This window comes from Vulpes vulpes, chromosome 2, assembly GCF_048418805.1.
Source record: "Vulpes vulpes isolate BD-2025 chromosome 2, VulVul3, whole genome shotgun sequence".
Lineage (NCBI taxonomy): Eukaryota > Metazoa > Chordata > Mammalia > Carnivora > Canidae > Vulpes > Vulpes vulpes.
This window is the reverse complement of record NC_132781.1, coordinates 158,529,354-158,545,077: the sequence shown is the minus strand read 5'-3', so window position 1 is coordinate 158,545,077 and position 15,724 is coordinate 158,529,354. Positions and strand designations below refer to the sequence as shown.

General features: G+C 43.6%; 1 protein-coding gene across 3 annotated transcripts in view; it reads left to right on the top strand.

The window, feature by feature from the left end:
- The first annotated feature begins 418 nt into the window (after positions 1-418).
- The window catches only part of OTUD3 (OTU deubiquitinase 3), a 31,481-nt gene continuing 16,175 nt past the window's right edge, over positions 419-15,724 (top strand). The window contains exons 1-3 of one of the 3 annotated variants that reach the window (XM_072750993.1): positions 419-740; positions 9,043-9,191; positions 13,474-13,586. In XM_072750993.1, the coding sequence (XP_072607094.1) occupies positions 523-740; positions 9,043-9,191; positions 13,474-13,586 (480 nt within the window). In that variant the 5' untranslated portion in view covers positions 419-522. The remainder of the gene's footprint in view (positions 741-9,042; positions 9,192-13,473; positions 13,587-15,724) is intronic. The other 2 variants (XM_072750991.1, XM_026011889.2) reach the window with 2 other exon arrangements.

Sequence of the window (15,724 nt, the reverse complement as noted above, 5' to 3'; positions counted from 1 at the left end):
CAATTCCTTAACCTCTCCGATCCAGTTTCCCCCTAATCCGGGGATAATTAAACAAGATTGGGCCATGTGAGCGCGCCCACCCCAACTGCAGGCTCCTAAAGCGAGTTCGAAGTTTTTAGCCCCCTTTCTTCCCTCGTTTCTGTCGCTGCTCTTGCGTCTCACGTCACTTCTCCATCCTCCTCCGTTTCTCTGCTTTGACCTTCCCGGGCTTCCCGGTCTCCGCAGCCACCCGCTCCCCGCGCAGAGCACCACCCGCCGCTGGGGGCGGAGCGGAGCCAACGGAGGCGGGGGCCCCTCTAGCCCTCCGAGGCGGGCTCTCTATGGTGCCTGCCGCCGGAGCCGCGCGGAGGAGGGGGCGGGGTCCCGTCACGTGACCCGGGTGCCCGGCGCCCGCGCAGGCGCGGTGGGCGCGTCGCCGTCGCCGGGCTCGGTCGCCCGCGCTGCTTGGCTCCGTCGGCCCCTGAGTCCGGCGCGCGGCGGGCGGCGGGCGGCGGGCGGCGGGCGGCGCGTCTCGCCGCGGCCATGTCCCGAAAGCAGGCGGCGAAGGGCCGGCCGGGCAGCGGCAGCCGGAAGGCCGAGGCCGAGCGCAAGCGCGACGAGCGGGCGGCACGCCGGGCCCTGGCCAAGGAGCGGCGGAACCGGCCGGAGTCCGGCGGCGGCGGCTGCGAGGAGGAGTGCGTCAGCTTCGCCAACCAGCTGCAGGCCCTGGGGCTGAAGCTGCGGGAGGTGCCGGGGGACGGGTGAGGCGGGCCCGGGCGCGCTGTCCCCTCGCTCCCCCCTCGCTCCCCGGCCGGCGCGGGGGGCGGGGCGCGGGGGCCGCCCCCATCCCCTCGGGGCGCTCGGGACGCTCGGGACGCTCGCGGCCCCGCGTGACACGCAGCCCTGGAGCCGGGGCTCCTCGCGCCGTGCCCGGGAGGGCGTCCCCGAGAGGTGACGTTTGGGCGGAGACGGACCCGGAGGAGGGGGCGGGGCCGCGAGTGGGGCAGCCCCGGGGCCGCCCGGCCCCCGCGGAGAGCGAGCCGCCGCCTCGGGGAACTCGGTCTTCGCGGGGCTGAAGGGAACTCCTGCAGCGCTCGCCTGCTGGGGCCTCAGTTTCCCCGGGAGGCTTCCCCGAGCTTGTGCCGGGGCTTAGACTGCAAGCTAGGCCCAGTTTGTTTGCATTCATTCATTCATTCATTCATTCAGTGATCTAGGGCCAGTTTTATTTATTTATTTATTTATTTATTTATTTATTTATTTATTTATTCATTCATTCATTCATTCTGGAATCTAGGGCCAGTTCTATTTATTTATTTATTTATTTATTCATTCATTCATTCATTCAGGAATCTAGGGCCAGTTTTATTTATTATTCAGGAATTTAGGGCCAGTTTTATTTATTTACTTATTCAGGAATCTAGGGCCAGTTTTATTTATTTATTTATTCATTCATTCTGGAATCTAGGGCCAGTTCTATTTATTTATTCATTCATTCATTCATTCATTCAGGAATCTAGGGCCAGTTTTATTTATTATTCAGAAATCTAGGGCCAGTTTTATTTATTTACTTATTCAGGAATCTAGGGCCAGTTTTATTTATTTATTTATTCATTCTGGAATCTAGGGCCAGTTCTATTTATTTATTCATTCATTCAGGAATCTAGGGCCAGTTCTATTTATTTATTTATTCATTCATTCTGGAATCTAGGGCCAGTTTTATTTATTTTTTCATTCATTCATTCATTCATTCTGGAATCTAGGGCCAGTTTTTATTCATTCATTCATTCATTTATTTATTTGTGGGGGAGTGGGGGGAAACACAAGCTAAATAAGTGGGGTAGGGGATCCCTGGGTGGCGCAGTGGTTTAGCGCCTGCCTTTGGCCCAGGGCGCGATCCTGGAGACCCAGGATTGAATCCCACGTCGGGCTCCCGGTGTATGGAGCCTGCTTCTCCCTCTGCCTGTGTCTCTGTCTCTCTCTCTCTCTCTCTCTGTGTGATTATCATAAATAAATAAAAATTAAAAAAAAATAAATAAGTGGGGAAGGAGGGAGAAAAAAACGGGGAAAGGGAAGAGGCTATGGATCCAGGAGCATGGATGACAGAAGGAAAAAGAGGAGAGGGCCTCATTGCAGGGGTTAGGGTAGGTCAGAGGGGAGGTTCTTGTTGCCAGAGCCTGTTGCTCTGGAAGAGAGAGTGTTAGTTAACAGCCTGGCTGCCGTCATTCTTCCCTCCATTTGAGGGCTCAGAAAGGGCAGAGGGAGGAATAAGATGAAGTCAAAGGCCAGATAGAATTAATTGCTTTACTTACTAAGTGTGGAAGAAAGGGGAAGCACATGTTTTTTGGATTTCACATTTGGTTGTAGCTTATGGATTGAGACTATTTATGAACTAAGGCCCTAATTTATCTTTCCCACCTTTCCTGCAGGTCTTCAGTGCTTAGACACGTGGCCTTACTTAGAGCTCGGTTGCATTTCACTCACTACCACCTAGCATAGCGGCTAGTACATACAGGACATTCAGTGCATTTTTGTTGTATGAATAAGTGGTAAAAAAAAAAAATATTGTGGAGGCCAACTAGACCCTCAGCAAGGCTGCTGAAAGGGAGGTTTTCTTAGTGGAGTCACTACAAGTAGAGATTCGCTTTGCCATGTGTTAGTTTTAGCCTGGTACCTTGATTCTGTCAAATATAGTTTATTCACTCTTCTGGGCCTTACTTATCCTAGTCAGACTTAATAAGCACAAGACACTGCTGTATAAACCAGAATACTTTACAGCTGAATGCTGTACACTTGGGTTGAAGCGGGGCTGCTCCTAGCAAATGATTGGATTGCTTGTGTCCGTTACACTGGACATGATATTCTCAATGTCAGGGTGTCCAGGAAACCGGAGTACTCAACAGAAGGTTGCTTCTGAGCAGGAATTGCAGTGCAGGGGACTGTAAAATCTTGCAGGAGCTTTCATTTTGGGTGTACTGCCTCTACTCTGCCCCACCCCCAAAAGAACATACTTCTTTAGTTAATTCAGCAGACATTGGTTGAACAAGAGCTGGGAATCCATTGATGACTAAGGTACTTAAGGAGTTCACAGCCTAGGAAGAGACAAATGTATAAGCAGGCTCAGACGTTTTGGCCTGGGGGCCCCTTTATACTCTTAAAAATTACTGATAACTCCAAAGAGCTTTTTTTTTTTTTTTTAAGATTTTATTTATTTATTCATGAGAAACACACACACACAGAGAGAGGTAGAGACACAGGCAGAGGAAGAAGCAGGCTCCATGCAGGGAACCCGATGTGGGACTCGATCCCGGGACTCCAGGATCACACCCTGAGCCGAAGGTGGCGCTAAACCACTGGGCCACCGGGGCTGCCCAGAGCTTTTGTTTATGTGGGTTATGGCTACCAATAATTACTGTATTTGGAATTAAAACAGAAAAATTAAAAACACGAGAATACAGGAGCATACATTCCATAAACTGTCAGAGTGATAGCCCTTATGTATCAGGTGGGCTTTGAAAGTTTCCACTGTACACTCGTGAGAGAGTAAAAGTGCAAAACATAGGCAACATCTTCGTTTTGAGCTCAAGAATACTCTGAAAGGGTCTCAGAGCTACCTCTCCCTCCCCAAAACTGGGCCACACTTTGAAAATGGATGATGTAAATAATTATAGTTTGGTATATATAACAATTAGTGACTAATTATAGTCCTATTGAGAAGGAAGTAGCCAGTACTCCCTGACGCGATCAAGGAGGCCTCGCTCGTTCAGCCAGCGTTCAGTGAAACTTACTGTGCCAGATGCCTTTCAGAGGAAGTCATACACAGACTAGGTCATAAAGGACCAGTGGGAATATGCCAAGAGAACGTTCCAGGCCGAGGAGTAATATATGTAGAGGTACAGGAGTGCATTATTTTTGAGAGAGCCACGAGTTGTTTAGGACGACAGGAGTATCGGTACAAGGGTAGACCAGTGGCAGTGACCGTGCAGAGGCCAGAAGCCAGAATGTTCATCTCTCTCCCTTCTGAGGTTCTTATTCTTGAGACAATGTTAGATAAAATGATGATAATTCCTTCTCTTTGGGTTCCATGAAGTTCACCTTCTGTTCACACATTCTTCCCATGGGTACCATGAGATGGGCTGTGGCCCAGCCCTCTAGTACTGTGGCGCTTTTGGATATGATGATGACAGGCTTTGTTACTGTGCAGTGGATGGTGTTTCCTGTGTATGTGATTGTTTACTTAGTAAGTATCAACAGATTCTTTATTAATATTTATTGCGTACTCTTGGTGAAATATGATAAAGTTTTGGTAATGCCGAAAAGTTGACAGCCTCCACTCTTCTTGTCTTTCCATTCTGGTCTGATTACAGTACTGAGTAGCCTGACATAGCATCTCGCTATGGAGGCATATTGATTGTAGGCGGTATGGTACTTGTAGCATCCTGGAACCTCTGGGCGCTTGGGGATAAATTAGCTGGTATCCTCTAATATAGCCTTTACATGAGTTGAGTCAATTTAGCATAGATTAATCACAGAGCTACTTACGGGCTTTTGTCATGTGTCATGGGCCACCTTCGTGTTTGTCATGTTTACTGGAGGGTGGACCCATAAATAAATTAGATTCAGGTTCAAAACAAGAAAGAAACATTCTAACCTTGGTGTCGTCCTTAAAAACATGATTGGCGTGAAAAGAATCTCTAATTGGATCGCGCAGTACAATATCAGCATCTCTCTGAACTGTATCCAGTTGCATCTTACTAAATGTCGCCCTAAGTTACAATGCTAATTACATTACTAAAAACATTAAAGAATCACTAATTTTAACCATTTATCTCTATGCTAAACAAGTTATTTATATTTTGACTTTAGAATCATAGAATTTTAGTGCTGGAAGGGTATTCACACATCATCTTGTGTAATTATCCCTTAGTACCTGCATCCTGTGTACAGCAGCCTTGTGTCTAGCTCAGTGGTATTCAACCTTGCTGGCACAGTAGAATCATTTAGGGAACTTTGGGAAAAATAGTATCTGGCCTTTCCTAGATCAGCTATACTAGAATCTCAGGCAGTGGGACTTGGTTATTGATAATCTTTAAAACGTCCACTGGTGATTCTAATGTGCAGCCATACTGGCAAGCCACCGAGTTAGAGTCTAGATTCTAGGCTAGTGTTTCTCAAACTTTAGAATGCAACAGAATAGTTTGGAGGAACTAGGTTGCTTAGCTTTAACCCCAGAATGTCTGACTCAGTAGGCCTGGGGTGAGGCCTGAGAATTTTCATTTCAACGTTTTCAAGTAGTCAGGGATCATACATTGAGAATCAGTGGTCTAGACCATTGCTGGTCCAATAGAAATAAAACAGGAGGCAGTATGTAATTTAATGTAATTAAATTTTTTTCCATTAGCCACATTGAAAAAGAGGGGTGCCTGGGTAGCTCAGTTGGGTAGATGTCTACCTTTAGTTCAGGTCGTGATCCCAGGGTCCTGGGATTGAGCCCCACATTGAGGTGCCTGCTCAGCAGGGAGCCTGCTACTCCCTCTCCTCCCCGCTTGTGCTCTCTCTTGCTTTCTCTCTCTCTCTCAAATATGTAGAATCTTAAAAAAAAAAAAAAAAAGAAGAAACAGGTGAAACTAATTTTAATATATATGTGAACCATTATATGTTAAAATACTATCATTTGACATACAATCAATATAAACATTTTTAATGAGATATTTTACATTTTTAAAAATACTATTCAAAATCCAGTATCTTATTCTTGAAACACACCTCAGTTTTTTTTTTCTTCACGCCTCAGTTTTGATTAAACACGTTTCACATGCTCAGTAGTCACGTGTGGCTATTGGCTACCGTTGTGTACACACATATGTAGACAATTACTGGGGATTGCCAATAGATAGAAGTTTACAAGATCCTTAGTTTATAATCTCATTCCATAGAGCTAAAATTTCCTTTCATTTGCTCGAATCTGTGTCTCTGGAGCTCCCATGTTTTAATTTAGTTTTAGTTTTATCGTACAAATACAGCATCCCTTTCACCGTGACACATAGTTGGACGTAGCTCTCATGTCCCACTGAGCCTGCTTTAGGTTAAACACTAGTTGCTCATGCTCTTCATATTATGTAGTTTAAAGCCACTTCTCATCTGAACACATCTCTCTTAAAATGTGGTAACCAGAATTACATCTAGTGCTCTAGCTGTGGTCTGACCTCAAAGAGGACAAAACTTGTCCCTCCCCCCACCCTGCCCTTTCTGCACATTTACTACATTATTGCAGCCTTGGTGGCCATTAGTCCTTTCGGTGGCTGTTACTGTCTCCTACTAAACTATTATTGAGCACCCAGAACTCTTCCACGCTATTTATGTAGTTGCTTATTTTTGTGAACTCAAATGCAAGACCTTACATATAACTTGGTAGTGCAGTGGTTCCCAAGTGGAGATGATTTTGTCGCCCCCAGGGGACATTTGGCCATGTCTGGAGACAGTATTGGTTGTCCCAACTGACAGGGAAGGAGGTGGTGGGGGTGCCATTTGCATCTAGTGGGTAGAGGCCAAGGATGCTCCTGAACATCCTGCAGTGTACAGGGCAGCCCCCACAACAAAGAATCATCCCCAAATGTCAGTAGTATGGGTGTCAAGAAGCCCTCCTGTAGTTTAATGGGTGAAGGTGTGGGCTCAGGAAACAGTTGGGTTCTCCTTGAGGGCTTTTGGGCACTGGTCATATGTTCTTGTGGGTGTTATGAGTGCTTCTGCTGGGCTCCCTAAGGGTGCCCACTGCACTAAGGATGTAGTGTGTGTTCACTTTTCCTGTGTCACTGTCTTGTAACTCTGTCAGAAAAGAAAGCAATTTGTCTATCTTGATTTTTCATTTTGACTAATTTTTAGTAAGCTCCAGAAAGTTTGGTAAATATAGAAAAATATATTAAAATACACTTAAGAGTTACTCCTAATTCCACTGTCTAGGGATAACTACAGCTAACCTTTTGGTGCCTGGGTCTGAATCCTGGGCCCACCATCTGTTGGTTTTGTGACTGTGGGTTAAGTTAACCAAGGGGGATAATAATTGTACCTGTCCCATAGAGTTGTGAGGACTGAACATATTTAATATGTATAAAATGTTTAGAACAGTCCCTGGCACATTGTAAGAGCTGTGTAAGGGATGGTTGTAGTGTTTTGCTTCGCATACATTTGTGTGTATTTCTGTGTCTATGTATGTGATGTGCAGATGTACACGGTCAAGCTCATGCAACATACTTAATTTTATTCCTGTTTTGGCTTATATGGAGGACATTTGCCCATGTTACTGAACGTTCTAAGAAAGCATGTTACTTTCTGTAGAATACTATGAATTTAATGTAAGGATAACTGAATACATAATTTTGTGCTAAATCACACCTTTAAAAAACAGATTTTATTTATTTATTTATTTATTTATTTAATTTATGAGAGGGAAAGCAAGAGCACTGGTGCCCACAAGTGGGGAGAGTGGGGGAGAGGGACAAGCAGACTCTGTGCTGAGCACAGAGCCCAACGTGGGCTTGATCCCATAACCCTGAGATCATGACCTCTGCCACCGTCGATGCTCAACCGACTGAGCCACCCAGGTGCCTCTAAATCATACCTCTTAAAATAAATAAATAAATAAATAAATAATCACACCTCTTAAACTAGATTCAAGAATAGACTGATTAAAAAAAAAAGAATAGACTGATTAGTTGTGGCAAGTACTAAGGATTTAGAGAAGTTTAAGAAAAAAGCTTAAAATTGAGAACATCTTATCCATTAGTTTGCTTTTTTCACTGTGGGTGAGAAAAGGCAGCTATTGTTACATTTTAGCAAAAGACACCTCAATGTTGTATATAGAAATGCTATATTCCAGTCAGTTCTAGAATTTTACCCCAAATTGATGCATAGTTTGTTTCTAGTTTATAGAATCTGCATTCTTTAAATTCTCTCCTCCTCCTTTGCAAAAGCAAACAAAACAAAAAAACCCAAAAGGTATACATCCTTATAGGTTTGAAGAGATTCCTGTTTCTCCATAATCTTCTGTTGAAAACTCACTTTTCTGAGTTGGAAAAAAAAAAAACAAAACTTTTTTCTCCTACACAGTTAGGTCTGAAGTTCTGAAAGTGGTGAATTTATGTTTTGCAATGAGTTTACTCTTCATTTGGAAAAGTGAACAGTTTGGTATGAAATTGGGCAGCTATTAGGCTTCAGAATGGCTTTTTTCCTTAGTTTTAAAGATATAGATTGTGTTTGTCTTGTTCAGTTTCTGTGTATCTGGGCTCTGTTTGTGATACAGTTTGGAATTTTAGCAGCCTTTGAGGAGTTTCCAAGGAAAGATAGCTCTTGAAGTTTATTACCAGCATTTTAATTTGAGAAACAAAAATGGTATTTAAAATTCTCATTTGGCAGGAAAAACAACGGCGTTGTGGCTCCCTGGGTGGGAGGAGAGGAGCCAAGGAGAGAGAGTGTCATTGCATAGTACAACTATGTGTTGTCTATGGACTTTCCTTCTCATAGTCTTCTCCAGTATGTGTGGAGGACTCAAACAGGATGTAGGTTCACTTGCTTCTATTAGGAGCTTAGCAAGTTGCTGTCTTTCGGGTACTCTTTGTCAGATGAATGATTAGTTAGCTGGGCAGCCCTAATGGAGCTTGTTTCAGAGAAGAAGCAGTTGATAGGATTTATTACTTTGGAAGGGGCTCTGGGAATCACAGTCCTCACGTGTGGAACGGCCTGTAATGTCTGGACCCTTCAGGCAGTTAGTGTATTACCACCTCCGTGTATTGAAGCAGCTGAGGCCTGGGAATTTAATGTCTTTCTTTAGCCATCCAGCTGGTAAGTGGGGAATAAGGTCCTAGTTTGTTGCCTCTCAGGAAGGTGATGTGGTTAAATGTCTTCCCTAGTGCTCTCCCCACAGTGTTTGGGAAGAATCCTCGACTGTCAGAGTTGAGGCTTTATCTCCACATGAAGGATTTCCATGGGTGGCCTTACACGAAGCATCATTGCTTCAGATGAACTAAGTTCATTTCTAAAAGGTCTTGACCAACATTTTTGTTTTGATAGCAATTGCCTATTCAGAGCACTTGGTGATCAGTTGGAGGGACACTCACGAAATCATCTCAAGCACCGACAAGAGACAGTGGATTACATGATAAAGCAGCGGGAAGATTTTGAACCCTTTGTAGAAGATGACATTCCTTTTGAGAAACATGGTAGGTTCACCGTGGGACACTGGATCCTCCAGGAGTAATGCATTGGGTAATTAAATCCATCAGCATTCCCCACCCTCCCAGCCAGGGGTTTGATTGCATAAATTATGGCATTCATTTATTCAACAACTATTTATTTGTCTGCTCTGTAATAGGCAGCATGCTAGGCAATTGGGAATCAATAGTTTCAGGTGTCTGTACCCTTAATAAAAATGATGATGTTAATTAACCTGAAAAGCTGTTTATGGACTTCTTTATTCAGTGAGGGGTAAAAGCAGCCTATAAAATGTTACATAGACTGATCTTCATTTTGAAAGGTGTACGTACACAGAAACACACAAGGGGAAAGTGGATAGGTACTAACATTTTATGGTTGTTAATTCTTGGCTCCGCTTATTTTTCAGAAACCACTCACTTTGGTATGAAATTGGGGATGATAATAGCACCTAACTTGGAGATAATAATAACACCTAATTTATAGGGTTTTTGGTACAGATTAAATTAGATAATACAATTAAATTCCTAATAAATATCAGCCATCTGGGGATGGCAGAATATGACGGTTTTAAATGATCTTCTGCATAGCTTTCTGATTTTTAAAATGACCACTTATTGCTTTTATAATCAGAAAAAGCAATAGTCATTTTAATTTCTCACCAGAAACCCAAACACAACCACTTTTCTTTGAGGCAAGTCAATTAGTGATTTAAATTAGCTCAAATCTATTTAAAATATCTTTATTTATTTATTTTAGGGAGAGAGAAAAAAAGAGCACAAAGATGGATGAGCAGAGAGAGAGGAACAAGCAGATTCCCTGCTGAATGCAGAGCTTGGCGCGGGGCTTATTCCCAGGACCTCAAGATCATGACCCTGAGTTGAAATCAAGAGTTGGACACTTAACTGACTGAGCCATCTAGGTGCCCTAGTACATTTGAGCTTTTAAACTTTAAGGATCGGGGCGTCTGGGTGGCTCAATTGGTTTAGCATCTGCCTTTGGCACAGGTCATAATCTTAGGGTCCTGGGATCGAGCCCTGCTTCGGGCTCTCTACTCAGCAGAGTATCTTCTCCTTCGGTCTCTCCTCCTGCTCATGCGTGTGCACTCTCTCTCTCTCTCTCTCAAATAATTAAAACCTTGAAAAAAAAACTTTAAGGATCTAGTAAATGAGGTGTTGATATATTTGTGTTCTATAGCTAACATTTTCATCATAGGGCTCACATAATATCCTTATTAAAAAGTGGCAGAATTGATGTGTGCTTTAGAGAACTAACTCTGGAAATCCTGTCAAGATTGGGCAGAGAGGGCAGCCTGGGTGGTTCAGTGGTTTAGCGCTGCCTTCAGCCCAGGGCATGATCCTGGAGACGCAGGATCGAGTCCCATGTCGGGCTCCCTGCATGGAGCCTGCTTCTCTCTCTGCCTGTGTCTCTGCCTTCTCTCTCTTTCTCTCTCTCTCTCTGTGTCTCTCATGAATAAATAAATAAAATCTTTTTTTTTTTTAAAGAATGGGCAGAGAGAGACTGAGAAGGAGGATGAGTTAGAAGGCTCTCCACATTGGCCAGATGAAAGAATAAGAGGGTCTCCATCAGCTCCCGGGGGTGATGAGTAGGGTGCAAACCAAGACACAGTTGACAGTGTAATTGATAGGCCTCATTGGAGATGGGGAGGAGGGGAGGGGGAAGAGGAGACAAAGGTGAATCTGAAAGTTCTGGCTAGGAACTTTCCTAAGAATGGCTAGGTAGCTGTATCCTTGTACCCTCTATCAAGATGGAGGACCACAGGAGGAAGACCTTTGGGAAGGAAACTGTCTATGACCCCAAAGCCTTCCTTATTCCTCAGTAGGAAAGGACTTATTCATTAGGTGCCAGAGGCAAAGGGACACAGCAGCACCCCACCCACCCAGTCACTGAGTTCTGTTCTCAGTGGTTCCTCTGGCTCACTTTTTGAGCAGGTACCAGGTTACCAGATGGTCAGCTATTTACAAGTGTGGGTCTATAGGCCAAGTTTTGCAGTTTAGTGCTATATAAAATGAATTGTGTCATTGGTCCAATTAAAATACCATTATGGATATTGAGAGTTTTCAGTTTGTGACTGGAAATTCCGCTGTGAATCTCTGCGGTGGAGGTTGCATGGCAGATTTGGGGGTGTGGCAGGACAAGGGACCCAAGCTGGCAGTTGCTAGTGTGAGAGTCACTATAGATGTATGGCGGGAAGGTGTTTTTTTGAAATGCCACTGTGTTTGCCTGATGGTTGGTTGGTTCTCTGTAAGAATTTGAGCATCAAAAGCCTGAGAGGTGGCTCTGACTGCCATCGCAGAATGAGAATGAAAGGAAACCGTGAAGTCTGCATGTTCCATTTGCAGGTCAGTGGAAGCCTAGACTTACTATTATTACTCTTCTAGTTAATGTATGTTTAATGCCTGACACGTGATAGGCACTCAGAAGATATTTGTAAAGTGAACAAATGAATGGCTCATTTAGCTCTTTAGGGCCTGGTTGCCCTGGCATATGGCTGTATTGTTTAGAATTAGTCCTTTCTTTTAGACCCTGGCCCGTTCAGCTCTTTGAAGTCCCTGCTCCTGCCCCATTGTTCATTAAGTCTTGTCACTTCTACCTCAGTGTTTTTTCTTTCATTGCTCCCTTGTAATATCCAGCTTCGGTGGCCGTTTGCCTAGATTTCTTCGATACGTTTTGGACTGATTCCATTGCTTCTTGACCCCCTAGAGTTTGTTTTCCAAGTTGCAGCCAGAGTGGTGATCTAAATGTACATCTAAGACATCCCTCCCCTATGTAAAATCTGTTGGCAGCTCCCTACTGACCTGAGGATAAAGTCCAAACTCTTCAGCTCTTCTTATTTCCCCACCCTTGTCTCTTGCTGCTTCCCGCTCTGTTCTGTTCCCCCCTTTCCCTGCCCACTCCCCTGCAGCTCTCAGCAGTCCCAAGTTCCCATGTACTGTACAGCACGCAAGCTCATTCTCTGCTTTGAATGTCATCTCTTACTCTTCTGTATGTCTCCTACTTGCCCTTTGGGTGTCAGTGCAATTGTCTCAGCTGAGAAGCTCGTCTGATTCACCGTACCTCCCTCTCCCACTACCAGACTGGGTTGTGGTCCTGATCTGAAGTTAGCCAAGTGACAGGGTCTGAGAGCAGTCTTCCACAAAACTTCCGTCTCTTCTGATACCAGCTGCAAATTTGGGGTTTCCCAAAACCACTCTCAGGTTCAATAATTTGTTAGTAGGACTTGGAACTCACTGATGGCTATTAGACTCACAGTTATAGTTTGTTACAAGGAAAGGACACAGATCAAAATTAACAAGGGGTAGGTCTGGGCAGGTTACACAGTCACAGAATATTGTCATACACAAACTTCTTGTTTGGATTATTGGGGTTTCATTATGGATTAGTTGTTAATATTATTGATTGCCTAAGTGGTTATACTCAGTATCTAGCTCCTAATCCCCCAGGTTTTCCTAACATCACATGGCCAGAGAGGCCCCTTCTGAGTCACCTCCTTTGCATAAACTGTCAAATGTGGCCAAGGGGCCCATCATCCTTTCACTTGGGAAATTTCAAGGGTTTAGGAGTTCTTACTCAGGAGCCAGGGACAAAGGCTTGACCTCTCTGGGCAAGGTTAAGGTCTTTACTGTATATCCCTTTCCTGCAGCACTTATGCATCACTGGTGCTTATTTTCTTGCTGTTTGTCCCCTATTGGTTGTAGACTCCTTGGACTCAAACTGTGACTGGCTGCGTACTGGAGTGGCCAAGAGCCAGGTCTTAGAGTCAGGCTGCCTGGGATGCAATCTCAGCTCTGCTGTGTACTGGCTCTGTGACCTTGGGTACTATTATAAACTACTCTGTTCCTTGCTTTCCTTATCTATTAGGTGGTATGCATGATGATATCTCTTTCAGAGTTTTGAGGATTAAAAGTAATCATCTAGAAGTGAATAGGGCCATGCTTAATACATGATAACACTCATCAAGCAAACTGAAAGTTACTCTGGTTGTTGTCCCGTTTCCATGTCTCTTACAGAATTAAGAATATAGGAAGCAGTCAGTAACTATTTAATGAAGGAAGAAATGACTCCTTTCTTTATGAATGATTGGTACTCTGAGTGGCAGTTGATGTACTGTTCAACCAGCTGAATTCCTAGTTCTGACTAAGCTAATGGACTTCTCAGATGTATCCTTCCATTTCTTACCATTTAGAACTAAGCAGATACCAAAGCATGTTTACATTTGGGTTTTTCCATTATAAAGAGTTCATTTCTCTCTCTCCTATTTCTGTGCAGTGGCCAGTTTGGCAAAGCCTGGCACCTTTGCTGGCAATGATGCAATCGTAGCCTTTGCAAGAAATCATCAGTTGAATGTGGTGATTCATCAACTTAATGCCCCTTTGTGGCAGGTAGGTCACCTACTGAGGGACTTATCTTAAGCTCTTATTTACAAATAAGCATTGGGAGTGTCCTAAGATGGTGATATTGAACTGTATAGGGTCACTTGGACTGCAGGCCTAACCACAGCCAGGAAGCTGCTGGGGGCTTGGAATTAAACCCTGTGCTATGTAATATGGAGTCTGAAGTAGAAGTCAGAGACCTTAAAAGGTTAGCAGTATTATTCAGCAAGGTGATGCGGATATAGGAGGGCACTTGGGGTGACTACCAGGTATCTTACGGAAGTGTTGAATCATTAAATTGTACACTTGAAGCTAATGTTACACTCTATGTTAACTAACTTGACTTTAAATAAAAACTGTAGGGACTCCTGGGTGGCTCAGTGGTTGTGCATCTGCCTTTGGCTCAGGGCGTGATCCCAGAGTCCTGGGATCGAGTCCTGTATCGGGCTCCCACAGGGAACCTGCTTTCCCTCTGCCTGTGTCTCTGCTTCTCTCTCTCTCTCTGTGTCTTATGAATAAATAAAATCTTAAAAAAATTTAAAAATTAAATTAAAAATTAAAAAAAATATAAAAATTCACATACACACCCCAAGTCAGTTAACTGGGTAATTTGAGGGCAGAGAGCCTAATATGGAAATACTTTAGGTAATTTTGTGAAAAAGTACAGTGGAAATCTAGAGAATTAATGCCTACGAATTCTGGTTGCAGGTACGTCTATCCCATGTGTATGTTTTGTTATTTTAGGTGGAGGGAGACAAGAACCAAATGCACTTTAGTAAACATTGCTAAAAAGCGTGTTCTGAATAACAAAATTTATTTCACAGCCTTGGATGTCAGGCTCTTTTTCTGTGCTCTGTCTAGCCATACAGAATGGCTTTAGTGCTTTCTCTATGGCAAGTTAGATTTTACAACATACGTTCAGGATGGTTCTTTAACCCCTGTCGTGAAATACAGGTCCATCCAACTGTTTTCGCCTTTCTTTACCTTTGGTATCCTAAATTAACCTTATCTCCCCTGAAAGTCCATCAAACCAGGCATTCTGGAGTGTGGAGGGCCACAGGTCAGGGGGAACGTGTTCTGCAGGCTACCAGCCCCTACTCTCCATCCTTGCATTCAGAGCACTGCTTCTCATGTTGTGGCTCAGCTCCTAAAGACTGTGCGTAGGATTTCTATCAGCCCTCCATCCCTTCCTCCCATCACTCTTCCATTTCTAAGTTTTCTTTTAAATTAGCTAAAACACGTTGATCATAGAAAAATTTGAAAATTCAGAAAAGCCCATAAAAGCAAATAAAAATCACCCAGAGTCTCATTACCCACAGATTATTACTGTTAACATTTTAGTGTCTATTCCTGGCATTCACATATACTGTTAGCTAGAAACATTCATACACAACCGGGAAGGGATGTATCACTTGTAAATCACATGTAAGTGGTTTCTTACATACTTGAAGCACATCTACACACATGTAGACACATCCATGTATATGTGTAGATACTTATGTATCTCTGTTATCATAAAGGCAATGATGACTTTTCATTGTTTTTAAAAAGATTTTATTGATTTATTCATGAGAGACATAGATACAGAGGCAGAGACATACACAGAGGGAGGAGCAGGCACTATGCAGAGAGCCTGATGTGAGACTCGATCTCAGGATCCTGGAATCACGACCTGAGCCAAAGGCAGATGCTCAACCACTGAGCCATCCAGGTGCCCCTTTTCCCCTCATTTTTAAATATACCACCTGCATATAATATTCCTTTGTAAATTGTTTATTTCTAGCCTTTGCTCATTAAAAGTAAAGCTTATAGAGACAATTTGCATATAGTAAAATTCACCCTTATAAACTTCTATGTTTTTGTCCGTCACATAACTACCACCGCTGTCAACACACAGAATATTTCCACTACTACAAAAAGTCACCTCATGCCCCTTTGTGTCACAGTTCCCTCTCCCCATCCCTAGTTTCTTGTAACCACTAATATAATGTATGATTTATCTCTTAACAGTTTTGCCTTTTCAGAATGTTCATATAAATGGAAGTATACAGTCTTTTGCACCTATCATAATATCCTTTAACAAAATTATATTACAACAGAATAAATTAGATACTCCGTGGGTTGGTGCAAGATATAGGGAGACAGTG